Here is a 27426-nt window from a genome sequence, read left to right as displayed (position 1 = left end):
GGCATGGAAGAAGGAGGGGGTCAGGGGTTTTGGGATGGAGATGTTCCCAAATGACCCGATGCATTAAAAAAACATATCGTATCCAGCGGGATGCATTTCAAATGCTGTGCAATGGAATAAGGACTAGCAACGCTAAAATAAGTACGCGCACGCGAGAAGCTATTCTCGTCTCTTAAGGATAGCGATTGCACTGTACTACCTCAAGTTTGGGTCAGATCTGCGATGTCAACATAGGCCGATTTTATACCCGAGCAGCCAAGTCTGCCCACACCTGTTTGTGGCCTTTAAATGTACCCCGAAACCTCCGTTGCATATTTTCCTCTTCATAAATCGGGAGCAAGATCTCCGTCTCGTCGTCAAAAAAATCTTTCTCTCAGGATTGGCCATCCCCGCTCTTATTAAAAAAAAATATGTACTCGCAACGTTTTTCCTGCCTTCAATAATTGCCTGATCTCGTGGTTGTTAGACGAAATACGTTCGTCAATTGCTCACTAGATCCGGAAACTAGCGTTCCCACTACGATTTCTAACCCGCGTTACCTGCTAACCCGCGTCAGCCAACCCGGGTTACAATTCTGACCGGGGTTGGCGCTAACTGCCGTTTCCACAACGATATGTAACCCGGGTCAGCGCTAACCCGCGTAAGAAGGGCGTAGTGGAAACAAGGCATATGGGTATCTACTATTTAATCCCTAGTAAACTATGTCCTTGAATGTTAAATCCTACATGTTATAGCAATTCGATATATTTTAAGAAAAAGTAGATTCGATATATATCGAACGTGAGACTGAATACAAAACATACTACCATAGAGTATCGTGAGGAATACCAAGATGTACCTGTTTACCAAGTTTCATTGGTCCAACGTACACACTTATCAAGTTATGCCAATTTGCGTATTTGCTATACTAATCGAATCGTACTTTAGACACTGCTGACATCTGTACTGTAAAATCCGCAATCCTATTGATATCCCTTCTATGGTCACTCCCTTATCCCTGCCTTCTCTAATATCCCCGCTTTCAAAATTAAGCCTATGTTCTTATATTGGTGACGTAATTGGACGGGATGCGTGTATTTCTTACGGGGGCCTAATACAAAAAGATATAAATTCAAATCGATGTATCTTCATTAGGAAACATAATTCATCTAAATAATTTCTGTGTGCGCATAATTCATTCTTTTCCTTACATATTGTTAAAATTTTTATTTCCGTAACTATGTAAATAAGCCCAAAAAATGGCTCAATCGAATACAACCTTGTATCGATCATAACTTCGAGTTAAATCAATCGATTCGCCTGATTTAACTTTTGTCGGATGAATGACATTTTCATTCGTATTTTTTGTATGACATTCATGTTCAAAACTTGATTAATAAAAAATTTATTAGCGATTAAAGCGTATCCAAGGAGATTCGTATCGATATAACTCGCACATGAATCGATCGAGCGGAATGGTCATCATTGCAAAAGTTGACCATTTTAATAATATTATTACTCTGAAAATTTCATTCCTCTAGCTTAAACGGTTGCTAAGATATTCAAGATTGCCTGCTCCACAAAAAAATGGCGACAATGATTTTTCGCTTGCAGGACATTTTTCGGAATTTAATTATGAATTAACCAAGAGGGTTACGGCGAAAGTAAGCTCAAACGTGAGGGTTCGGAGAACCCTCTAACGGTTTTTCTTAAAGATTCCAAATTTTCATATGGCACATGTCTCAACGCCGAAATCCAAGATTGAAAATTCGACCACCTCTACAATGGAAAGTCGAAATCGTTTATTCCTCGGAATTGTTTCGACATATGAAAATTTCGAGATAGCCAAAAAATCAATCAAAAAATCTAGTATCTTGCGTTTCAAGGAATTTGTCCTGTGATGATTGCAAGTTTGTCAAAAAAAATCCTAACGTAGTGCCATAAGAAAAGCATGGGGCACTTTCAAAAAATCATAAAAAATACTAAATATCAATTTATCGCAATGACAACCACACCAAAAAATCAACAAAAAATCTAGTTTATGTCAAGGGAATCTCATGTTCCTCACATATTTAGAAATGCATAATAAAAGTGAAAAAGTTTTTGTCCCATAAGCCTCCCATGTTAATTCAAGTCGATATATCTCGAAAACTAATCGACTTTTTTAAGATTTCAGATTTTTCCTCCCGATGAATTTTTTTTTACTTTTACGTACAATATTCCATATTCCCACACATATCACAGTTTGGGCTGCTAATTTGTATCAATCACACAATCAGTGAATCAAATCGCAGCTATTATAGGGACGTTAAAAAAATAAAACGTTAAATAAAACGTTAAATATACAACAACGTAAATTGACCCAAATTGGCGTCAATATGGTGTTCAAAGCTCAAAAAGAGCGTCTGTTGATTAATGCTCAGAATAAACATCAGAAACATTGGGAAGAGCGAGTATTACGGCTAGGCAGTAACCAATAACAGAGGCCAAAAAAGAAGTGCCAACTTCCATAATATGCATGGAAAAGGGAAGAATTAGATAATGGCACACTTATAAATAAATTTTATTTCTCCTTCTTCTTCATGAGCAACAAGTTTATCGTAGGTAAATAAAATTTTCCATATCCAATCCGCGGTATGAAGGTTAAATACAGCAAAGAATTAGCTCACATTGTAATTTTCCCCATCATCCCATTTAATTTACATGAACCGAGCTTCTTGCACTTATTGCACAGCGGCCTTCACAATTAGGAACGTTTGTTTCTGGGCAGGCAGAAAATACGATAACGGCAAGAATAAAACGTACACAGGTAAAATTATTTCGGATTTCCAGTCGGGTGAATTCATCGTGTCCAACGATTCAAAATCCATCACATTTCACGTTTTCAACGATGGGTGGAGACGAGGAACGTTATCAATCCTTGAAGAAGAGGGACGTGATACATCTTGAAACGTTGGATACGACTAATTCTCTCACCTGGCAGGAAACTCGAACGAACCGCCCATTTTATTCGCCGGGAGAGCACCCGATCAATCTTAATACTCACATGCATGCCGAGGTTGTCGATTTCGGATAGTACCCATCCGACGGATCCGTCGCCACTGCAGACCATGATGCGGAAAGGATTGAAGTGCCTAAAGAGGCGAAGGCTGAAATAAAAAGATTTCGTCGTATACTCGCGAGCGAGACACTCAGAAATGATATGGAATGATTAATGATAAATGAAAAATGAAAACCTTTGTGTATGTCCACAGTATTTATTATCGTACGATTCCAGAATATCACCTCCGCTATTCATCATCATCATCAGTGATTACTGTCCTTAGACAGGTTTCCACTGGACTTCTCTCCATCTTTCTCTATCCTGAGCATCCTCCTTTAGGTCTTTGTATTTTCTTCCTCTTCTTATATCATCCAACATTCCCATCCTCCTTCTTCCTCTTCCTCTCTTTCCTTCTATCTTCCCTTCTATTATTCTCCGTTCCAAACAATTCCTTCTTAATATATGCCCTAACCAACTTGCCTTCCTCTTATGAATCATATGTATTAATTGAAAGAGAAGAGAAAGAAGAAGGGAAAGGTAACATCAGCATTGAGAATAGGAACATGGAATGTCAGAACAATGAATAGGAAAGGGAAGTTGGAAAATGTGAAGAAAGAAATGGTGAGACACAACATCAGTATTCTAGGATTAAGTGAAGTAAGATGGGAAGGAGAAGGAGAATTTGATTCAGGAGATTACAAGATTATTTATAAGGGAGGGGAATCTAAGGAAAGGAAAGTTGGAAGGTTAAAGTTTCCTATTACTCCGCTATTATCCGGTACAAATGCTTTCATGATGGCGAAGGTGATTCGCTGAAACGCGTCGTACGGTAATAAATACTGTGAACATACACAAAGTTTTTTCATTTTTCATTGAAATATGTTCCATAACATCTCGCCGAACACCGTTGAATGCAGGAATAATTAAGTACAGCCTCTTAATTGGTTTAATCGAATAAAAAGAAAGACATCCGAGTGCCTATGAACCTTATTTAAAATAGCATTTGGATTTCCTGCCTTCGAACATACAAAACAAGAAATCCTTTACGCAGAGAAAATTATCACAAAGGGTCAATACAAATTTGTTTTAATAGGGTACGCAGATAATAATATTTTAATAGGGTGAGCGATTTCTTTGAGAGATAGATGGCTCGCAATAATTTAATAGATTAAGAATGTATCTCCCAATTTATTAGCTACCGAGAGTTAAATTTACTTCAAATGAATGAATACTGCACATCAAAGCGCAAGAGCCTTTTTTACACGAATGTAACTTACCCTAATCCTGGTCCACTTTGAATTAAATCAAAGACTTGCGCGGGGTTGAGTAACTGCTTGAAGCGTCGTAAAAACTTAACACCTTGATTGTCACCCGATTTAGAATTCACGAACACCAAAAGTGGAGAGCAGCTAGTGGGTCGCACGGCTTCCCATGCCTCGTCCGTACCTATGGGAGAGAACAGAATGAAATCAAAATTAGAATCCTTAATCAACTGATAATTTTTTCCATTCCTTTTGAGGGACAGCTCCAGCGATCACTCCAATGATAGCGAAAAAAGACCATTCCATACGATCATTTACCACGATGGCTCCAGGGATGGGAACCCCACCCCTTTCTCCATCACTTTGCATGTCCCTATAGGATAGCTTAATCAATTCAAACAGTACTTTGCTCGCATGCGACATGCATGGCCCGTTCGCACTGCCGTTATAACCTTATTTAACCTATAGTATATGGAAATTTGCTTGCATTTCAAGTACAAAAATTTACATTTGACAAAATTACGAGGGAAAAAATTTCAAATTTTAGATACAAGATAATGCTATACCTATGATAATAACAAAAAATACTGAATCAATGAAACTGGTACTTGTAAAATATATGTGACAGTGTGTTATAGGCCTTAGGCACTGTACAATATTTTGTAAAAGATTTTATAAAATACGATGGTACATCTGTTATATAAGATTTGGTGAGTGAATATTTTACATGGGATTTTGGACTTGTACTACACTACGTGCAAGATCTATGTCAAAGAAGGTACTTTTTCACTGTGGGCCATAACTACATTTCATTGTTTAAGAACCAAATTAAATGGATGAAGAAGAATTCTTTTCTAAGGTAATTACACTGAGTGCTGTCAACATGATACCACTAACATAAAAAAAGACAACGTTATTGTAATTATCCTGTTTGGTTTAGGCCTTGAGTTATAATACGCAATTATAACGGAATTAATCAAAATATATTAAAAGAAACACTGAGTTAAAACCAGAAAAGCAACATCAATTATCTGAGAATGGACGATTATACTTTTGATGACGTCATATCAAAAGAAACATCATTCACAAAAAACAAAATCCACACTTTAGAACTTTTTAAATGTAAAATATCGATGATGGTCACTCTGAGATTTTTAGCGACCGTAGAGAGCTACAAAAGTCTGAAGTACAGCTCCCATATACCTAAACAACTTCTTTTATAAAAGATAATGCCAACCTATAAAATTATACAGTAGTAATTTTATAAAATAAATATATAGTAAATGACGTCCCACTACACTATCAAAGATCTTTGTCAAAGAACTTTTATAAAAGGTCATTTTCAAAGAACTTTTATAAATAATCATTTTCAAAGAATTTTTTTTAAAAGGTCTTTCATAAAATACTTTACAGCGTAATACGGGCCTTAAAAATTTAATGAGCTAATATAGTTACTCAATGAGCTAGTAAAATAGTTTTCGATACCGACCTATACTATGTAACGCCGTCGGCGGAACAACACTGACTCTCCCAGCTCCCCCCAGGGGACACCGCACAGGATGATGAGGTCGGCACTGGGTGTGAACCGAGGCCCGACACCACAGACATCTCCAGTCCTGAAGCCTGCGTAATATATATAGAGTCATATATTATTGATAATTAAAAACACTGACATATAATTAGCATTGAAGTTGAAGGATTGATGTTCATAATCATAAATAGTTTGATATAAATGAGTTTTGTACGATTTAAGCACAAAGTATTGGCTGGGAATTCAAAGTACCTCTGCAATAGGATTTTTTTGATGTTGTTATTAAAAATATTGTAAGGACAGAAGAACAAAAAAGTTTATTCAAATGAGGGCCGAGAGATAATTTAATATATTTCACTCAACACTCATCTGAATTCATTACTTGATTTTCTAAAAAGAACTTCCAATAAAATAGGTGCAATGAAAATCACTAAAAATATAGCAAATTTAACGGTAATTTAGGAGTGACACATGAAATGCTTTTTCCTTGCTGTTGTATTCAAACCTACTTCAACATCAACAACGAAGTTATTTTCATGTTATAAGTTAATGACCTAGAAGATATCTAACATTGCATGCTATTAGTGACGAGATAGATTTACAAAATAAGTAAAAGACTATGAAATAATAATACCAGAAACAAGGAGGAAAGTGAAGAAGAAGAGAACACAGTTTTTAAGTCCCTCAACCACAAAAAAAACCTGAAATTAAAAAGAAAGAGAAATGAAACTTTGACTAGAAAATAGTAAAAAAGTATTACTGACTAAATGGAATAAATAAAACAAGATAGTAAATGAATCGAGAAGAATTAATAAAAAATACAACAAGCTATTAATTTACAGTCAGAAGAGAGTCAAAGATTTTTATGAATGGTGATCAGATAGGACAGAGAGGAAAGGAAAGATTACAGACAGCCTTCAAAACTGATTTGAAGATATATGCAAATCAATTCAGAATAATTGCTAAACAACTGAATTGGAGACTTGCCTTAAAACAGAGCCACACGTCTTATCACAAACTGCACATTTAGCACTAACAGGCAAATTGCCCTCCATCCATTGGTGGGGCATCGTTATGTTCTGACCAAGAAAATAGAACAATGGAAGGATGAAATGATGTTAGTCACACACCCCACAAAAGCAATTTTTGCTCATTCGTGGCGATATTTTTAATGGTCCGATGAAAAATATACAAGAGAGTAAACTTTTCAATCAGTAACAAGTATAAATAATATGCAACTGACAATGCCTTCTTTTAACCCCAGAATTAGGTAAACGTTTTTTTGTTTAAACTTCTGCAAATAACATATTTTAGTTAGAAAGAGTAAAAGTACATCCTTAAAATACATGAATAGAGAATTTAAGGAAGACATTTTATTAGGTGTTTGCATAAATACGAATTAACTAACAGTTTATAAATCAATGTATCACATAAATTCAATTTTTCATATATAAGAGAACATCGGTTTCCATAAAATTACTGAAATCAGAATCTTATGAACTGAAATAGTAAGCAATTACTCATACAGGCCTCTATATTTCTTCGCCATATCATAAAATCGTAACTGCCTTTTTCCGGATGTATCTCTATACGTCAAACTGCTTAGACTACGATTAATACATGAAATTAATATTTGAAATTGGAGGGAAGAATTGTATTTTAAACAGCGTAGTCGTGCATTATCCGAAATTGGTTCGACACCACTGTTTATGAAGTAGAGATACGTAAGTTCTTTTGTGAAGAGCCATAAATTAATTTTGCAAATCTAACAACCGCAGAAAATATGGAAGGTAGAGTAAAAAAGGGAAATATTTGAAGTGCATTAAGTCACGATGAGGTATACTATGCTTACAGTTCTAACTTGGCTTAAAAATTGCTTGGACTGGTATTAAACTTTTGATCAATCAAAAACTTCTAAATTTTAGTACAAACACAGTTTACAAGTTTTAGCCCTCTCAGTCCTATGGAACTCTCTGCACACGCGTGGAAATTCGGGCTGAAAATACGACTGGAAAGCAATAGGATTGCTTAATGTCTCGCAATGGATTGGAGAGCCACGACTAACTAAGCTTAATTGCGATATTCCTGCCAGACGACTGAAATGAACAGAAACTGCATTGTGCAAATTTTGTCCAAACTGTTTCGTGGAAATTTGGAGCTATGTTTAGAAAGTAAAAAAGTCATTTATTTTACCTCACACATCTAATGACCGATAAAAATGCAATAACGGAGTAAGTAATACTCATAAAAATTTCTGTTCAAGCAATAAATGCCTGAGCACAACTTTTTTGAAAAAAAGGGATTGCCAACTCCATTTTAAGTTGGACAAGAAAACAATGCCTGGAGCATTTACTCAGGCATCAGAACTGAAAACAATGTCATTGTAAATGGAACTGTTTTGTTTCGTTCGTCGATAACATACATGTAAATGTACTCTTTTAATGAGAGAATAAGCCTTTGGTGCCCCTTAACTACATTGCCGCCGCGGCCCAGGGGTAACCTTTTCGCTCCTGTTTCAATGTCTCCGCCAAAGTCTGAGTGATGCTTCATATTTGGAGCACGCTGCTAACCACATCTTCCACGCCGAATCCAGAGACTTCAAACCCAGAATGCCACATAACAAATGCACCGTCCCCAAAGGTTAGCGAACACTTGTTGCGTTTCCCCGTATCTCATCAACTCGTAAAAACAGCGCGAACACGGGACCAGTTGCGCGGTTAGTCAAATTTATGTAATGCGATACGGCGTGTTCTGCGGTCGATTTGTGAGCCGTTATCTCACAAATACAACGATCCGAATGAATGACAAGGGTATCCCAGATTTATCCAACTTGTATTTCTTCCAAAGCTCGCCACACGCAACGATAGATCTAGATGTCAAGCTATCTAGATTTAGTTATAGAGTTTAAGCAGAACGAGGCTCGATTTGAATAAACAAGTTATGGCTATAATTTACGTTTTTCCGACGAGTACGAATTGAGATCAAAGATTTCTCCGAATACTTTCGCGAGCATAAATAGAGTTTCTGCGATATAGATTTTAATTTTAAGTTAGCAATCTATTACTTCCAAAGCAGTGAAAGATCAATAAAAATCTATCGTAAGAAAATGCTTGCAGAGGGTGCCAAGCAGCTAGTAACACATTTCAATATAACCCTATTGCATGTAACAATATTTCGTCTGTATTAAAAAAAACTATTCCATGCAGACAAAAAATTTACTTGCGCTTTAAAGATCAAGAAATATAAAGACCTGTGAGCAACAAAGTTCTTTAATTCTGGACCAATTGAAAATGCCTTACCCCTTCGGAGTCTTCAATAATATCTTTGCCAACTGATGCAAGAGTTGTCCACTTGCAGTTGGCTATTGCTTTGGCGGCACATCTTTTGTGGACTTTCATTTTACACACCTCACAGCTAAGGCCATGAGATGTGACTCCTGGGATGCGAGGAAAACCGTATGAAAGAGAAAATAAATTGCGATAACACAAGGGTTATTATGCTATCTCCATTAAAGGAATACTGACTACTGTCACGAAATGGCATAATTGTAAAATTACCTCTACGTACAGGAAATTGAACACGAAAACCCAAAAATGATTCTCCCTGAATGTCCATGTAGATGATTAAAAATAAGAAAAAATGTTTCTCTAACTTAGCAATTATCCCTAACATTATTAATAATCAACTCAAATTTAAAACACCAGAAGGGCTAATTATTTAATTTAAGCATTTTGGAGGCCTTGAAAATGGAGAATTATCTTCTCCATCCGAAAACCAATCATTGCACCTATCAGCTTAGTTTCAACATCCGAGAATGATTGCTGCCGTACTTTTGGAGCTATTGCATTCAAAATATTATAGAAATGAATTATATGCTAATGCAGGAAGGTTACTCACCCATTCAAGAGCGGTATTCTGAGTTCAACCAGCTTAATTAACCCCATTAACCATATATTATTCAATGCAAGTATATGTGGCTAAAATATTAAGATTCCTAATTTACACCATTTTCAAGTAAATACTGTGCCACCAGGCAAAAAGCAAACATTATAGAAAGTAAATTACGTATTTAAACCTTTACAACCTTCATTCAAATATCGATGGACGAATAATTAATCACTGATTCGTGTTTCAATATGGTTTTTTATACATCTGTTCGACAAGAAGTTGAAAAAATAGGAACCTAACTACCACCTTTTAAAGGTTACTAAAATTAAAAGAGCCAATAGCACGTTCCGTAACAAGTACCTCAAAGGAATCATCATTTGGCACTCTGGTATAAACTAAGGCTGCATAGCGGGCGGAAATCGGAAAAAGCCAGACAAAATTACAAAATGGCTTTTTTGGAGATAGAAAATTGAAACTTCGAATGTAAGCTCAAACATGATTGAACTTTATGAATATGCACTTGATTTGACATGGATATCACCTCTTCCTGAGACACAGAGGCTCAAACGCGAGAAAATTTCAATGAAAATGCACATGTTCAATTTTCACTGAAAATATTCCTAAGTGAATAGATGGTGAAGTCAAAGATGGATTCTTACGGAATAAAAACAATATCATCTGTTATCATTGTGTTTTTTTTACAGTTGCCGTAATCTTAAAGAAAAAATTCGATGAATCCCTCCCATACAGTAACAAAATGGCGGACACTGTTTTTCGACAAAATTTCGCATTAATTCATTACCCCTTTCATTTCATTAGTGTCCGTAGGCTACCCAATTATCATTTTTTCATAGGTGTACTGAAACCTACTCATTGGGACACGTTAAACAGACCTAACGAATCTCAAAATATCACGTTTGGTACGGGAGGATTGAGCATTTTAACATGAAGGAGAGGGCATATTAGGAGAGAAAGAAAAGGGGAAACGACGAAGTGCTGGACATGGTGGGTGAGGAGAGGTAGCTTCCAGATGAGATACGGAGGAGATAGAAAGCATGAATGGAGGGAGTACTGAGCGGGGATGGGATGTTTATAACAGTGCTGAAGGGTAGAACCTTGGGTAAACGAGGATTTTTACATGGATTGAGAGGTAAGTGGATTTATAGTGAATTTAAGAGGAGACTCCATGAGAGAAGGGGATACTGCCAGAATACTTCTTAGCCGTTTGCGCTCCACTGTCGAGGCTGGTCTAATTTCGAGTTGAGCTCGACATCACAAGGCGAAGTGATTTATACAAGCGCTATGTTTCAAGAGATTAGCTGATTTGCTGTCAACTCGAAGTCAACTGTCAACACGACCACTGAGAGACCTCTCTCAGTGGTCGTGCCAGCCTCGACGATAAACCAGAAAGGGTTATGTACTCCATGGAAACCTGCCTGAATTGGTAGAACACTTTAATAATGATAATGAAAATAATAAAACCGCCATGCATTTTTGAATTTGATTAATAACAAGAAATTTTATACACTTTGGTCGGTAAAGTTCATCGTAATGAATAAAATGTAGATGTGGAGACCCACCTGAGAGGGCGTCGCGGCACACGTTGCAATACGTCGGCCGTGCATGGGAAGTGGCGTACCACTGATGGCGGCCGGACAGGAATTCGGTCGACGAACTGTCCCCGCCGCTCTGTAATTAAGATAAAAAACATGGAAACTTAAATACAGCTCTCTCATTATCGCAAAAGAGAAGCGTAAATATATACTCAATTTCAATGATGCCAGTTTTAACGAAGTAATTTCAATCCTATTAATCTGATAATGAGATATTTTATACCCCTCTAATTAATACTTTCCAACGACTACTTTCTCAATTTCTGAATATGAGAAATATTATCGTATACCCAAGCCTACGAAAAAATGCTGTAATTTTAGATTAAATTATCAATCAATTAGTATTTGCTTGCATTCCTCTATTTAATCAGTCTTTACAACGATCTATGAATACAAAGCAGATGTTTGGTATGCCATCAACCTAAGATGAAGAGGCTAGTAAGATTTTCAACTCATGTACTAATATTGGGCCAAATATTAAAGTCACCACCGTTAGGAAGTAAGGAAATTTCACGAGAAAAATTAAATTTAGCGTCATATGTTAAATTTATAAGCTATACTTGTTCTTAAGGTGATAATTACCTCATAGTACTCCCTGCCCCCAGGGCTCTTATGGGATGACATCCACTCCTCCATTTTATCGTCGAAGTCCAAAAAGAGGGCTATATCACAACATGAATATTAACCTGGAATAAAAAAGACAGATTTCATCAGATTAGCTTTCATAATAATCACTGAAAAAGACTATCATTAAAAGTGCACACATTTGTGGAAATTTCGCAGTAAAGCAATGCAACGACTCGAATAAAATAATGATAAAACAATTCAACATATAATTCAAAGCATGGAACATATTTTACATAATGTTAAATATTTTATTCTCCACAGTATTCTTTTTTTACTATCACCAAGAGTTTAATTTTTCCCTACCTACATACGTTATTTTTCATCTCGCGAATCAATCTTCAAGCTATGCCACTTTTGACAAGAAACTAAAAATTAGCAAGGGGGCAGATGTATCGCTTATGTTTCTAATATGACCGACCTCGGTTGCTTGCATTTACTGCTGCTGGTTGTTTTCCCTTACTGGGGGCCTTATAACTTACTTTGATTATTTTAGGTAAAATACTCGTTTAAAGTATTTATTCTTTTCTATGGAAATCGTTGCCCTAATTTTCGTATACTTAAATACTTTATTAATTTAAATAACCAAAAACACTCAAGCTCATTAGCACACCATGTTTTGACTTTCACGACCTAATTTTCACAATTAATGCAACATGTCCAAAGTTTAGGCCATAAAGTGAAGTCAAAGTTTTGAATAAACTTTAGCTTTAATTAAAGGGTAATGGTCATATGAGGAAAATTAAGTCGTTGGTATCATTTAAACACATAATTGGAGTGTTAAAAATGATGAGGTTTAAAAATTAATACGCATATACCGTTTTGGTAATTTAATTCAGCTATAAGTTACTACCATAAAAAACATTATAAATGGCTTTTTTTAGAAAGAAATTACTGAGTACCTTTTCAGATTTGCTTACTCAAATGGCTCGCAAATAACATCTAAACGGGATCAGCTAAAGTATGGAACATCACAGAACGGCCAACGTTGTATCACGTGGGAAAGATCACGAAAAAAGCAGAAAATGAGTATTTTAAGGAGAAAGGAAGGCCCAAGACTGAGAATTGATGACTCCAAACTAATACTGGGATCGCAACCTACAGAGAGAGATTCATTTGATTTGGTGTGTTTTGAGACTACCATCCAAATGTTGGCAAATAACAAATAGAGCCGTAGAAATGAGAAAAATAAAAATTATATCTCGAAAGCAATTTTTCACCACGATTTCAAAAGAAATCACACATTCATTAGAAAAGCTTTAATTGTACGACAAACTTTCATAGAAGCTGACTTCTTCAAGTCCACAGTCTGTGACGCCGCGCAATCTACTACTCTGCAATTCAAGTATGAGATTTGGATAGTATAACGCTAAGGATGAAACACTTTTGGGCCTTATGCCACGATGCACAGTGGGCGGAAATCGGAAAAAGCCGGACAAAATTACAAAATGGCTTTTTTTGAGTTATAAACTTGAAACTTCGCAGGTATACTCAAAAATGATTGAAGTTTATTGATATGTACTTTATTTGACATATATCCTACCCGTTACTGAGATACAGAGGCTCAAACGTGAGCAAATTTCCATAAAAACGCCCGTCTTCAATTTTCTCTGAAAATCTTCCAAAGTAAGTGGATGGTGAAGTTATGGGTGGATTCTTGCGAAATAAAAAACCACATAATCTGTTGGCATGGTGTTTTTTCTTTAATTTTCCGTAATCTTAAAGAATACAGCCCATAAATTCTTACCGTGCAGTAACAAAATGGCGGATACTGTTTTTCGACGAAGTTTTACATTTAGGTAGAGTTTCAAATAGGTTTTCGGCAAGGTCGCGCAGAGTAACTTATATGAGAGCATTGTTTGAAGATTTCTTGAGGTCTTTATGCTGTTTTCTTTGAAATAAGTTTGCGTCGCCGGAAATTACATTGACTTTTCGATCGCGCGGCAGGGTTCTTCTCCGCGCGTCGGGAGTTGGATTAGCCGCGCCGCGGTAAGATTATTGAAGCTGTATGGGTTTTAACGCTCAACAATCACCGTTTTTATGTTTTGCTTCAAGACACCGATTCTCAAATGGTCTATGGTGAAGACAGTGGAGGTTTTTCATGCGATGTACTTGCACGTTTCATCGAAGTTCATTTCGTTATCTTTGGATACGATCGAAGACCATGCTTCTATTAAAAGCGTTCAAACCTCGACAAAGTGAGTTGTTTTCCTGGGACTCATACAAAAAGACCTACCAGAAAGATACCAGCTGAGACCCTTATACCTTCTTCAATCACCGATCCCTGACCCTCAGGATTCTAATTTCGAAAACGGTCGTTTTATGACACCCTGGAGTGGAGCCCTTGGCCGTCTTAACGGAGGTTCCATGGGAACGAAAAAATGAACGATTTTTGTGTCGCTTCAAAAATTGGCTCGCTGAATCGCATTCCTTTCCTAACTAAAATAAATTTAAATTTAAATTATCAAATGCCACTGTTTAAATTCCAATCAATACGACATATCCAATATGCATTCAGAAAATCATATGTGGCAGTGCAGCGTACACAAACCAACAGAATATTTTTCGATATCAGGTGAACGATATTTTACATCTCCTAAGTTATTCATACCCGACGCTATTGCACCGCAGATTTAGAACCCCATGATTCAGCTGTCCTTCAGTGTGTTGCAAACTAATAACTATCGTTTTTCTTAATTTCGAAATGACTATACTTCCCTGTAGGATAATAAATTATATGGGTTTTAAGATTAAGAAAAAATTAGGAAAATAAGGTAAGCAATGTAAGCATTAATTTTCCGTTGATCATGGTCAGTAGTAAACAGAACTTGATCGTGTAAAATCCAGAGTTGCAATCATTAAGGCCATCCACCTGCCTTTCGATATAGGTAATGTCTTTCTGATTTTGTAACTTCTTTTGTCTCTTTTTTTCACCTAAAGCGGATGGGATGACAAAATCGTGTCGACGTCGGCAGTGGATTTTCCCAGATAATTCATCTAAAATTGTAGAGCCTATATGTGAGAAGTGCCTCCGATGCAATTTAAATTCTTTATCAAAAGTTTAGAGATAAATGTAATTAACCAAGAGAAAGTGGAAACTTCAGTCGTTACCTGTAGCGCCTATGTTACCTGCTGCTTTTTAATCAAACTAAGAGATACAAGGGAACTCATGACTAGGAATTTATCTGAAGCATCCACTTGTTGCCACATTTGCTTATATTGAGAGTGGCCCGAACTTCCATCAAAACCGTACTTAGAGATTAATCTGTAGTTCACCACACATTTTAATTCTTGAGAGGTGGAAGTGGTGGCTAAGCAGGCTATTGTTCCCAATATGGTGTGGTTCAGTGGTGCTTGAAGGTTTACTTCGCACATGGTCTCAGTTATTTTAATTCCTTCGTTATAAGCTGCCTTTGTTTGCTATCGCTATTCTATCATAACTGGGATACAATTCGTGTCCATGGCTCAGAGCTGTCCTACGAAAAGACCGATGTTGACGCTTGGTCATATCAGAGGCAATCATCAATGACAGTGCCTCTTCCACTGTCATCTCAGGGTGGACCTTTTCACTCGTCCTCCACTTTGAAAGAACTCTCTTAGCCCGAGTAGGGGTCGTAGTTGTTATTTCTGCAATTAGGTGAGCTGCTGCAATGTCTCCCCTCTCTCTCAAACTCACAGATGCCGCGAGAGCAAGCTCAGCAGTAGTAGCAGTAGTTTTTAAAGTTTAAATTTTCTTCTGCGTGATCTAACACATTAGGTGCGACATTTTTTTAGCCGCCCTGGAATGCCTGGCAAATATAATATGAATTTTGTAGCATGAAGCTACAGGGGGAATTTTAATTAGTCAATCAATTTGAGAGGAATACATTTTTACAAAAATACAATACTCAACCGGCTGTCGTTGAAGTATCGGGAAAGTGATGCATAACAAATTCTGGAAATGTTATAGAGTCAGCGAGCCAACTTTTGTATCGACACAAAAATCATTCATTATATCGAGAACTCTACCCATTTCTTAAGGTATGGCCATAGAATGCGTTTTGTCAGGAAGTCATTGAGAAATTTCAGAGCATCAGGGCCTTGTCTTAAATTCAGCCTCCGCGATAAATAATGGAGCAAATACTTTTTACCGAGTGAATGATTTTTTTACCAATTCCAAAATTATTTTGTAGATATCAAGTCATGTAATAATGTGAGGTGGCATTTTCTATGGAATGGCGGATGGAGCCTATGAAAATTGAGAAATAATAAATTTGTCGAACCTATGGTTATCCAATGCCCTAATGCGTACACGGGGAGGAACGTATGGTAAACGTGTAAAGACATGGTAATCTGTATGTCAAAGTAGAACTGAGGGTATGATGCACATTTTTAAAAAGCTAGAAGTTCCCATGGAAATACCTCCGTTAAGACGGCCAAGGGCTCCACTCCAGGGTGTCATAAAACGACCGTTTTCGAAATTAGAATCCTGAGGGTCAGGGATCGGTGATTGAAGAAGGTATAAGGGTCTCAGCTGGTATCTTTCTGGTAGGTCTTTTTGTATGAGTCCCAGGAAAACAACTCACTTTGTCGAGGTTTGAACGCTTTTAATAGAAGCATGGTCTTCGATCGTATCCAAAGATAACGAAATGAACTTCGATGAAACGTGCAAGTACATCGCATGAAAAACCTCCACTGTCTTCACCATAGACCATTTGAGAATCGGTGTCTTGAAGCAAAACATAAAAACGGTGATTGTTGAGCGTTAAAACCCATACAGCTTCAATAACCTTACCGCGGCGCGGCTAATCCAACTCCCGACGCGCGGAGAAGAACCCTGCCGCGCGATCGAAAAGTCAATGTAATTTCCGGCGACGCAAACTTATTTCAAAGAAAACAGCATAAAGACCTCAAGAAATCTTCAAACAATGCTCTCATATAAGTTACTCTGCGCGACCTTGCCGAAAACCTATTTGAAACTCTACCTAAATGTAAAACTTCGTCGAAAAACAGTATCCGCCATTTTGTTACTGCACGGTAAGAATTTATGGGCTGTATTCTTTAAGATTACGGAAAATTAAAGAAAAAACACCATGCCAACAGATTATGTGGTTTTTTATTTCGCAAGAATCCACCCATAACTTCACCATCCACTTACTTTGGAAGATTTTCAGAGAAAATTGAAGACGGGCGTTTTTATGGAAATTTGCTCACGTTTGAGCCTCTGTATCTCAGTAACGGGTAGGATATATGTCAAATAAAGTACATATCAATAAACTTCAATCATTTTTGAGTATACCTGCGAAGTTTCAAGTTTATAACTCAAAAAAAGCCATTTTGTAATTTTGTCCGGCTTTTTCCGATTTCCGCCCACTGTGCGATGGTGCTGTTTCCTTTTCTATATTATTCTACGTATTTTAAAGAGTCGAGTCATGTAGAAATTTTTTATTTATGCTGAACACATCGCAGTCGTTTCCAATTGTGATTAGTGCACAATAAAGATATCTGTTCTTATTTTCTCAAGCAATCCTAGCCAAGCATATCGCCTCCGAGTCCCTAGCGGCTGACCAGAAAAAAGGCATGGAATTTCAAGAATTGAATACAACGCAGCCCTGATTTATTCCTCTCTTTCGACCTTAAACCCTGCGAAGACACATAAAATACCGCGCTATAATCTAATCTGTTGGTTTAAAAACGGTCGTCTTTCTCCTCCGCCGGCGATGTCACGCGACAGCATGCGCTCCATCTCCATATTCGCCACTGCTGCCACCCGTCGCGTCACCGAATGGAACCCCGCTGTTTCCCATGCAATTCTAATGAGGGCATTATCGTTCGCCCGCGAGCGGGACAAAAAAAGGGAAGGGAGCCGCCCGCCACTCTCCCTTGGATTTTCATGGATGGTATCGGCGGCGGCTCATTCTTCGCGTCCCTTTCCACGAGTTGGTCAACTTTAAAGCAAAAATAGTTGCATGGTGGCATGGACCTTCCCAAAATATACGCGACGAAAATCCGACATTTTGTGGAATTTCTGACTCGGTGACATTAGAAGTTGGCACACCAGCGTTCACCACTATTTTATATACCAACACCAGCTTTTTGCCATGAATGCCGTCTTAAGTGAGAAATACAGCAATCTGGGTTTGCCGAGAAACCTGGGATGGAAGAAGTACAATAGAATAAATGTCGCATTGCCCCAACTGAGTTGGAATTAATGGAAAAAAGCTAATACTCTGCTTCAGGAGCATTATGATGAAGGCACAAAAATAATGCGTGAAAATATTCGTCTGGGTAGTGGCACGATAAAGATCAGAAACTTGGAGAATCGGAAAAGCTGAAGCCTTCGAGATCAGGTGCTAGCGGCGGATGCTAAAGATCAAAGGAGCAAATACGGTGAGAAACGAGATAATGTGCAGAAGAACAAGAAAATGGAAGAAAATGTGGATCATCATGTGTCACAGAAGTCATAGGACATGTCATAATTCATAAAAATTACGTGAGGAATATGATGGAGGGAAAAATTGGAGGAAATACCCTTGAGGGAGACCGATTAAATAGTGAGAACATATATTATTAAACGACATGAGGAAGAAGAATATCAGGGAACTAAAACAGTGTGTTTGGGGAAGGGAAAAATGGAGGAATGCAGTTTACTTATCTGAGGAACGTGAAAATATGAAAGAACACCACCGTAATGACATGGGGTTGAGAGCTAAATTATATTTCAATAAGGCGGGGATCGGGTTGGTATGGTCGCTAGAGTGCTGGCTGCCCACCTGGCGGGGTCGGGTTCAAATCCCGGCAGTGGCAGAGAATTTTCAGAGACTGCCCGATCTCTGCTTGAGTGTTGTGTGGAGGACATTTCAAGCGCAACACTCCGTCCGTCGTATGGGACGTAACCCGTAGTCCCCTTGGCGCCTTTCGTTAAGTGCAGGCTAATGCCGACGCCGGGTTTCTCTCCATCCTTCCTTCCATACCCTTCGCTCATGGCGCAAATGACCTCAGCTGTCGGTCGCCTCCTCCAAATACCATACCTTCACAATAACGCCTACTTCCTTTCATTATATCTAAAAAAAACTTTTCCATTCCTTCCTCTCGATCGCTTACCCAATATTCAACCCTATAACCCTGTTTTTAACGCCCCCTCCCCGCTCAGAACTCGCTCCATCCACACCTTTTGTCTCTTCCGTATCTCACCTAGAAACTGCCTTTCCTCACCCGCCATGTCTAACACTTCGTTCGCTAAATTTCACAGAATTGTAAAAATATGAAAAATATCTTTATTTGTACCTTTATTTTAAATTATAGGCAATGCTGGTCCAGTTTTTTGTCATTTGAAACATAAGACGGAGAAGGACATGTCTGGTCTGAAATAGACACATGCGCATCCAGGATTTTTTATGGAGCTATCTGCCCAATCTCGATCAATGATGGAAAATGACAGCCACGATAAGTAGACTACGGGTCACAACACGGATTAAAGTGTTTGTTACAGCTTTTGCTATTTGCGCGAATGAAATAGTGGAACAGGTTTTTCTTGTAATTTCAAAATCTGCTACCATATGACAGTGAGTTGCGAATAAAGGACCGAGTTCGGTGTCTTAAAAAGCAAGGGTAACCCTTAGGATGCTTCTCTGTATGAAGTGGTCCACCTAAGGGAGATTTTCGATTAAACATCTGCTGAAATTATATTCTAGAAAATTATATCATTATTAATCTAATTTATGCTAATTCCATACGGATAACTAAAACTTTAAGGTAAATAAGATTGAACCGTTTTTTATATGGATATTTTAACATTCAAACCGGCCATTAACTCACCGACTGTTAACTTATAACTGAACCAAATTGGATGAACAAAGAAAGATTCTGCCCATTAAGTTATGGCTAATATTAATAATTCTCAGAAAAAAGGCACGTCAGACTGAAAAATAAATGAAGAGGCGCTCAAATCAGAGAATTTGGTTAGAGGCACTGATGTTGAAATTTTATTTTAAAAAATTGAGAGAAATTTTCGCATATTCATCAATAAGCACTAATTAGGAATAGGTACACGCAATTCTTCATTAAGGTTTCGCAGACTTTGTGCGCGAAATAACGAAGAAAAGCAAACAAAAATTAAAGAAGTACTTCATCCATCTTTTAGATAACATGACGAGTGGTGATAGCAAGTTGCAATGCTCAGACTAGATAGGTTGTTCAAAGGGAACAGATGACTTTGCCACCGGTGATAAATCACTCGTTTACGAGAGTTTGATGGAAAACGGAAGTTCGCACGGCTAAAGCATCGGGATACAGAATCTAGAGTGCACTATCTTCCTCCTAAAAGGTCACAATCGATAACGGATAGAGATTTTTTCTGCAAATTTCCCTCCGATTTCTCCATGACACAGTCGTTTTTGCTACCGAATATAACCATAGACGGGTACTCTTGTTTATCCTAACACAGAATGCATATATAACTTAACTCAATTTGGTGAAACTAGAACTACTTGCCCCTACATAAGATTGATTTATAATTCTTCGCGTAGCCAATTATCTATCAGGTGGGTAAAAAAAGTACTTGCAACGAAACTAAAATGATGCTCCACCAATGAGTACAGTATCATAAACATTTTAAACCGATTGCCATTGGCACATAAGTCCTTGAGATGCATAGGTCTTGATTGTTTATGTTATTTATTTGATTAATTGATCACATACAGCATTTCTTCCAATTCGCTGGGAAACGGTATCATGATAATAATGGATATAAGTAAGAAATGCAACAGATACACAACAACAGAACGTAAGAGACAAGATTACACGAATATAAATAAAAAATTAACTAAAATATAAAATGAGAAGAAGTGGGAGCTTAGTTTTTTTTACAGGTATGAAGTGCACAGCAAGGTTGATGAAAGAGTCAGAAGAGAGCAAGAAAAGATCGACATTATCTGTTAGAGAGTTAAATAGTGAGGAGAGACGGTAGAAGAGGGAACGTTTGATAACGGAAAATCTGGGGAAGGGCAAGTGGAGAATTAGCGCTAGGACTCAACACTAGTAGTAGCTTTTTATACTCAAACACATACAACTATTCTGCTCAACAATTATCTAGTTCATACAAACTATTGAAATAATGCGGTCCTAATTAATAGCAAAAGTGTGTGAAATTCCAGCCTTTTAGACCATTTGAATATAAAATTGTCTATTTCAAAGCATACAAATTAATAAAAGGTGAGAAAAAAAGCTTTTGGGCCTCACCATAAAATATTATCTCGACACGAGGTTGATTAGAGAAAGGACCTAGCCCCACCTCAAGAATGTATGGAATTCACCATGGAATTTATGTGAATGGCATAGTGCTCTCACGATATATTTTACATAACACCTAGAATAGAGCAAATATATCTTTTATCAACGCATATTTACACACGATCAAAAGGCATAATGTTTAAAACAATTTGGAGTCTGAATTTTAGAAAATGATAAATTTCCTTATATGCAGGACGCAAAAAATCAGAGGAGTAAAATTAGAAAAATTTTCCAAGTGGTACATCCGCATATCACGGACGCCATTTCTCAATTGGTCGATCAATATACGGACCCCTGACCTTTGACCTGTAGTTTGCGATACTATGATCTCCCCCTCCGAATGAGATAACCTCCCGAAACGCAAACGAAGCACTCAAATGGCAACAGCTATTTTTGTTGCCTTTAGCTGGGAAAATATAGGTGACTGCCTCCAGTATTGAATAGGTAAATATTTTGGTTCACCAGGCCTCCAGCGGCAGACCTAGGAAATGACCATGAGAGAGTTTAAGATACATATTTCACGCAAGGATGTTGTCAGATGCTAATGGTTATCAAGATTACCACTGACTAAAACCTTAGGCATTGTCATTCCCTCCTTGAGAAGAGAGAGTTTAAGAAATAAACTATTGAAGAAACTATAAACTTAAAAATGCGAATACTTCCGAAGAAACCAAGTTAATGTTAGGAGCATTCTTCACATTATGTATTTGGCGCTATTATCCCTAAAATAGGTTTCTAGCACATTCCAATATTCTTCCCCATATTCTTCTCTACTTGTTATCAGAACCAGCCCCATGGTATTTCTTGGGAACTTATCGTTCAATTTTTATCTTCTCCTAAACTGTCCTCGAAATAGCTGTATATCATGAAGTAGTCAACCTTATATGTTCTCCTATGGCGTTTAGTGTTCCACAGCGAATTATTGTCATCTACTATTCTGCATACTACCTCGTTCCTAGCTGTAAGCATCAATGGTAGTTTGGTAGATGTTTGGAGGAGGTGACCGACAGCTGGGGACGTTTGGGCCTCAAGGAATGGCAAGGAAAGATGCATGGAGAGAACCTAGCGTTGAAATAGGACAGTTATTAACAAAAGAAAAATAGATTTACGTCCTATTCGACGGTCGGAATGCTGTACTTAAGTGCCCACCATAAAGCAATCGCGCAGGTATTGAGCCTCCGATTCTCCGCAGCCGTCGGGTTTTGAATCCGGAATTACGACGTGGGAGGCCGAGATTCTTGCCACCTCTATTACATGGGTCCCTACGTGTACCCATTTGATCTATAGTATCCCACCCAAGCACCAGGCTTTATTAATTTATGATAAGCTCTTTCAAAGGTTTATAGTGTCTAGCGCCTATAGTGGCACTTCCCACTTTCTCCTGATTCAGTACAGTGGATTGAATAAATGAAACAACGACACAAGTTACCTATATGGGGAGCTTAAAGTCCTGGAGAGAAGAGCACTTGGCAACTGGAATAATAGATTGAGAGGCTCAAGGTGCTAATCACAGGTGAAGCTTTTGGAAAAGCCAAGGAAAATCCTCGTGGTATGATATGCTTCTAAACTTCGTACGAAATTTACGTGACTGTGTTTGTAGTAATATAGAATGAGCTATGCCTACATCTCTCCAATAAAACTTTCAGGAGGTGGTCAGTAAAATTTTCTACAGCGAGGTAACTCAGAGCTTATATAGTGTATAAATGAAGCATTTTAATAAACCACCCCCTCCTGTTCCTCTTCGCACACATTATACGATGCCGATGTTCAACTTATACCTCATATCCCTTCATTCTCACAATGAATTGTAAGTTATTGCTCTCCGTTACCTCATATCATTTTCAGCAATTTGATACCCATAGGAAATTTGGAAAGTTAAGAATATATTTTCTCATCGAAGCAACGAACGAAGAAGTGCTGAATATGGTGGGTGAGGAGAGGCCACTTCTAGATGAAATACGGAGGAGAAAGAAGCGCGTATGGATGTTGTGCTTAGTGAGCGGGAAGGGTGGTTGAAAACAGTGTTAGAATGTTGGGTAAACGAGGGAGAAGAACGAAGAGAATAGGATTTTTAGATAAAATAGAGTGGGCCTTACTGTGAATTGCAGAGAGAGGTTCATGAAGAGGGGTGGGGGATACTAACAAAGTACCTTTTAAATACTGCAAGCAGACCTATCTTAATCGGTAAAATATTTAAGTAAATAAATCAAATCGATTGCTGACGCGTTTAATTTCAATTCCCTCGCTTTGCGTACAGTTCTTTAAAAAATACATAGTGGATTTGAAAACTGTCTGAAGAGGCTAAAACCGATCTCGAATATATTTTTGGACTAGAAAAACGTGTTGTCATTGTCATGAAGGCTACATTTACTTCTCCAAATGGGCTTCTATCGAGTATCGGGCTTCGTCCACCGCACATCGGTCCGGGTAAACGTTTCGGCCCCGTCGAGTTGAGCCCACTCGAATGGAAGCAATAACCGCTGGCGTGGTGAGCGATGACTTTTCATCGCCTGTCGCCACCGTCATCACGGGACGAGGGGCCATCTGTCAACAGCATTGCGAATGGAGATCAATCATTCGATCATGAGCGCCACGCCTCACGGGAGAGCTCTTGACCCTCTTCCTCCATGAGGATCCTACGAGAAATCCCCTTCAAACGGTCACCAAACGTTTGCTTCAGTTCTGAGAATGGTAGGATATACGGGAGATTGAGTCTGGGTCCATCCACCCTCGGCCGCTAGCTTCTCATCAACTTCTGCAGTACACTGTTTCAAGCAAGTGATTTCGTTCGCAGCCAGGCGCACGGGTCCAACGTTATATAACCCAAGTATTGAGAGAACAGAGAGATGACAATTTTCCACAGGTTTATTATTGAAAGTACTACGATGCGTTTCGACCGTCAGATCATTATCAATTACAATGAGGATTTTTGGCTCCGGAACTGTATTTATACAAAACGGATGGGTGACGGGTGGAAGGGTTTGCGTTAGGGGCGGTCATCAAACAACTTATTTCGAAATTCAAAGTTCGACATATGTCAAAATGTAGCCCGATGTACCAAATTAGCAGAAAAAAATTTGTTCCTGTGGCTTGATATCCTACGGTGGCGCCAGAGCCATTTATGTTGAGCGTAGGCAACCCCAAACACATACCCTCTTTTTACACCATTTCGGCGATAAATGTCGTGATTTTAATGTTTTTTTGCTGCCGATTCTGCACTAGTCATGTCTAAAATTGTCGAGGTAAGTAACATAGATAGAATACTAACGTTTTTTATACAATCTCCGGCATAAAAATGCAAAGAAACGTAAAAAACTTTGAAAATTTCTTAATTAATGGCATGTTTTAATTTTCTGTACTCTTATGGGCATGATCGCACTAATTGACCCTTCCATTTATATAGAACAACAATTTTACCCTCTCCCATCCTAAAGTAAGGATCTCCTCATCTCCCTATTGCGTCATTGGGTGGTGCGCTTGGGGAATGGTATGGCAAGGAGTGGGGAGTGGCCAAAAAATCTTTGTTCGTTCATTAAAGAAATGCCTCCTTCTTGCACAATTTCCAATTTTTTCAGAGATTCCAGTCTTCGGCCTTTCCTCTCCAAAACAGCTCAACAACTCCTATAAATACATCTCCGGAACCAAAAATCCTCATTATATTTTATAATGACCTGACAGTCGAAACGCGCAATAAACTTTCAATAATAAACTTTCAATAATAATCTCGCCTGCTTCTGTTGCTTTTATATACACCAAGGATGAAGTTTGTGTGCTATTTCTCTCCGCTTACCCCATACCATTTCATTTCCTGCTCGTGGAAAAATTTGGAAATTTCATGGAAAAATTTGGAAAGTCAAGAATATATTTATTTATCAAATCCATTTCTACCGAGTTTAATGCCCTCCCCTGCAAATATTGCGATACAAACAGTCCTTAAAAAAATTACATCGTACTCATGAAAATGGGTAAAAAGTTATATATACCAAGGATGAAGTTCACCATAAACAAATATTTGGCTTAACCGGGATCCGAACCCGGATCTCCCGATATCCGGCCGGATGTGTTAGCCAGTTACACCACCAAGTCATCTTCTCAGAATGAATTTCAAATCCCGGTTAGGCCAAACCTTTTTTCATGGAGAACTTTATCATTGGTGTATATGACTTCAGCAGTTCTTGACAATCCGAAGAAACCTACTGACTCAAGCTTTGCATGATAGAGCCTGAATCCTCACTGCCGTCGCTTTCTTACCTAGGACATAGCTTTAAAATCTATTTATCTAGGATAAAATAAAAACAAGGAATATCTTTTTCAATCGACAGAAAGTATTTCGTAGGGGTAAACACAACCGATTTCGACCGGTTAGGCATCTTCAGGTCCGCCGGCACAAAAGCATCTGTGCACCTGAAGATTCCTCAACAGGTGAAACCGATGGTACCGCCGATGATTTTTCTTTGGATTTTATAATTTGTCGCTTGCTTTTTTCAATTTTAGTTCTATTATTTATTTGACTGAATTTCTTACCATTATTTATTTTACCTGCTTTATTCATGAAGACAATCGTCCCCGTATAACTTAGACTTTATTTATTTATCTAAGGTATTTTATCGTTCAATCTAACAATGGTAGAATTTTGACCTGTTCATCGATCACCAGGCTGACTCTGATCAGGATAGACGATATGACTAATTTTCTCCACTAAGATAAACTACCATGTCCTTTCCTTGCCATTACCTTTTATCAGTAAAAATTCCAAAAGCATTCTTTCACGCAACACCACTCATATACTGCGGTCGATAAAATCAATCGACGAAAACCTGTTGAGTAAGATCAATTTTAAGAGTCGGAGTGAAATATAATGAATACAAACGAAGGATAAAAAAAATATATCGATAAGAAATTTTAGCAAGCAGTTGGTTCGCGTGGTTAAAGAAAATGTGTTAAAGACTTAGAAAATATATTTTGGCACATACGTTAAAAACTACGCCGTGTTATTGGGGTGAATAATTCGTTACAGGCAAAGTTAAAATTAAAGAAAACTTTACCCTTAAAAGAATGGGTTTACTGTCAAGAAAATGAGCGTGACCATGGCCACCCCTGGGAACTGAATCGGAATATACAAGACATTCAGAAAATAACGGGAATTTTATAACTTCACGGGTTTGGAGAGATGTCAAAAGATTTAAATTATATTGTTATACATGCCAATTTTCAATTGTATTAATAGTTAATTTGTCTATGACAGCCGATAAGTTAGACGTGTTTTTATCAATCAAGTGATTTTTGCTTGTTAAAAGCATGGATCAAAGAATGATCGTAAAGCAAAGAAAGATCAGCAAATACAGTGCAATAAAGTGCATAAAATGTAAAAACACAGCCTATGTCGAGCCTAATATGAGTAAAACAAGAATTCACGAGTGATAAAAGCGCTTCAAACAAGGCTTTGAAGATGACGAGCTGTAATTTATTTATCGAAAATTGTTCACTTCAACTTGACTTTTCAAGTTAATTCACCTGTGCCCAAGCACATCAACAACCGATGAAAACGTGGAAAAAATAAATAAATGGTTATTAACAACTCATATAATGAATATTCAATGGGGAACATTTAGAAGGCGACACCATAAATGTAGAATAAATAAATATTAAAAGAACTTCAATTACCGTTATTTTCTGAACACACCTCGTACATCACATTTCCAAGATCCGGATTACCAAGATTCGATAGGTTTTTTACTGCTCATTAGAAAACAGGCATACCACTACTTTACGAAAAAAAAAGTTCAATTTGCTGACAATATACATATACGAGGGCCATCCCATAAGTAAGTCTCCAATTTTTTTGGAAATAGAGAAAAAATACAAAATCTTTTCTATTGTGTATACTTCATTTTAAAGATCAATTAATTATCTATTTTTCTAGATAATTGCCATTTTGGTAGATGCATTGCGAGCTGAATCGAGAGTTTAGTTGGGACATTGTCAACCACTCACCCTATAGTCCAGACTTGGCCCCCAGCGACTTTCACCTGTGCTCTAATTTGAAAGAAAATTTGGTCGTAAAGCGATAATGCTCCAACGAAGAGGTGAAAGATGAAGTTCAACATGCCGCCGAGCTGGTACGATATGGGCATACAAAAAGCTGTGTCACAATTTTACAAAAATGGATCGACCGAAATGGTGATTATGCAGAAAAATAGGTAACTGATCAATCTT

At 37.7% G+C, this 27426-nt stretch overlaps 1 protein-coding gene across 2 annotated transcripts in view; it reads right to left on the bottom strand.

Annotated features, from left to right (window-relative positions):
- The window catches only part of LOC124161181 (diacylglycerol kinase delta), a 444246-nt gene that overhangs the window by 43086 nt on the left and 373734 nt on the right, over positions 1-27426 (bottom strand). For both annotated transcript variants that reach the window (XM_046537414.1, XM_046537415.1), the window contains 7 exons: positions 11899-12002; positions 11284-11392; positions 9115-9251; positions 6803-6894; positions 5774-5907; positions 4300-4468; positions 3026-3128 (listed from right to left, as the gene is read on the bottom strand). In XM_046537414.1, the coding sequence (XP_046393370.1) occupies positions 3026-3128; positions 4300-4468; positions 5774-5907; positions 6803-6894; positions 9115-9251; positions 11284-11392; positions 11899-11952 (798 nt within the window). In that variant the 5' untranslated portion in view covers positions 11953-12002. The remainder of the gene's footprint in view (positions 1-3025; positions 3129-4299; positions 4469-5773; positions 5908-6802; positions 6895-9114; positions 9252-11283; positions 11393-11898; positions 12003-27426) is intronic.

The sequence above is a fragment of the Ischnura elegans genome, chromosome 6, assembly GCF_921293095.1.
Source record: "Ischnura elegans chromosome 6, ioIscEleg1.1, whole genome shotgun sequence".
NCBI classification, from domain to species: Eukaryota; Metazoa; Arthropoda; class Insecta; order Odonata; family Coenagrionidae; genus Ischnura; species Ischnura elegans.
This window is presented reverse-complemented; position numbering and strand designations above follow the sequence as displayed.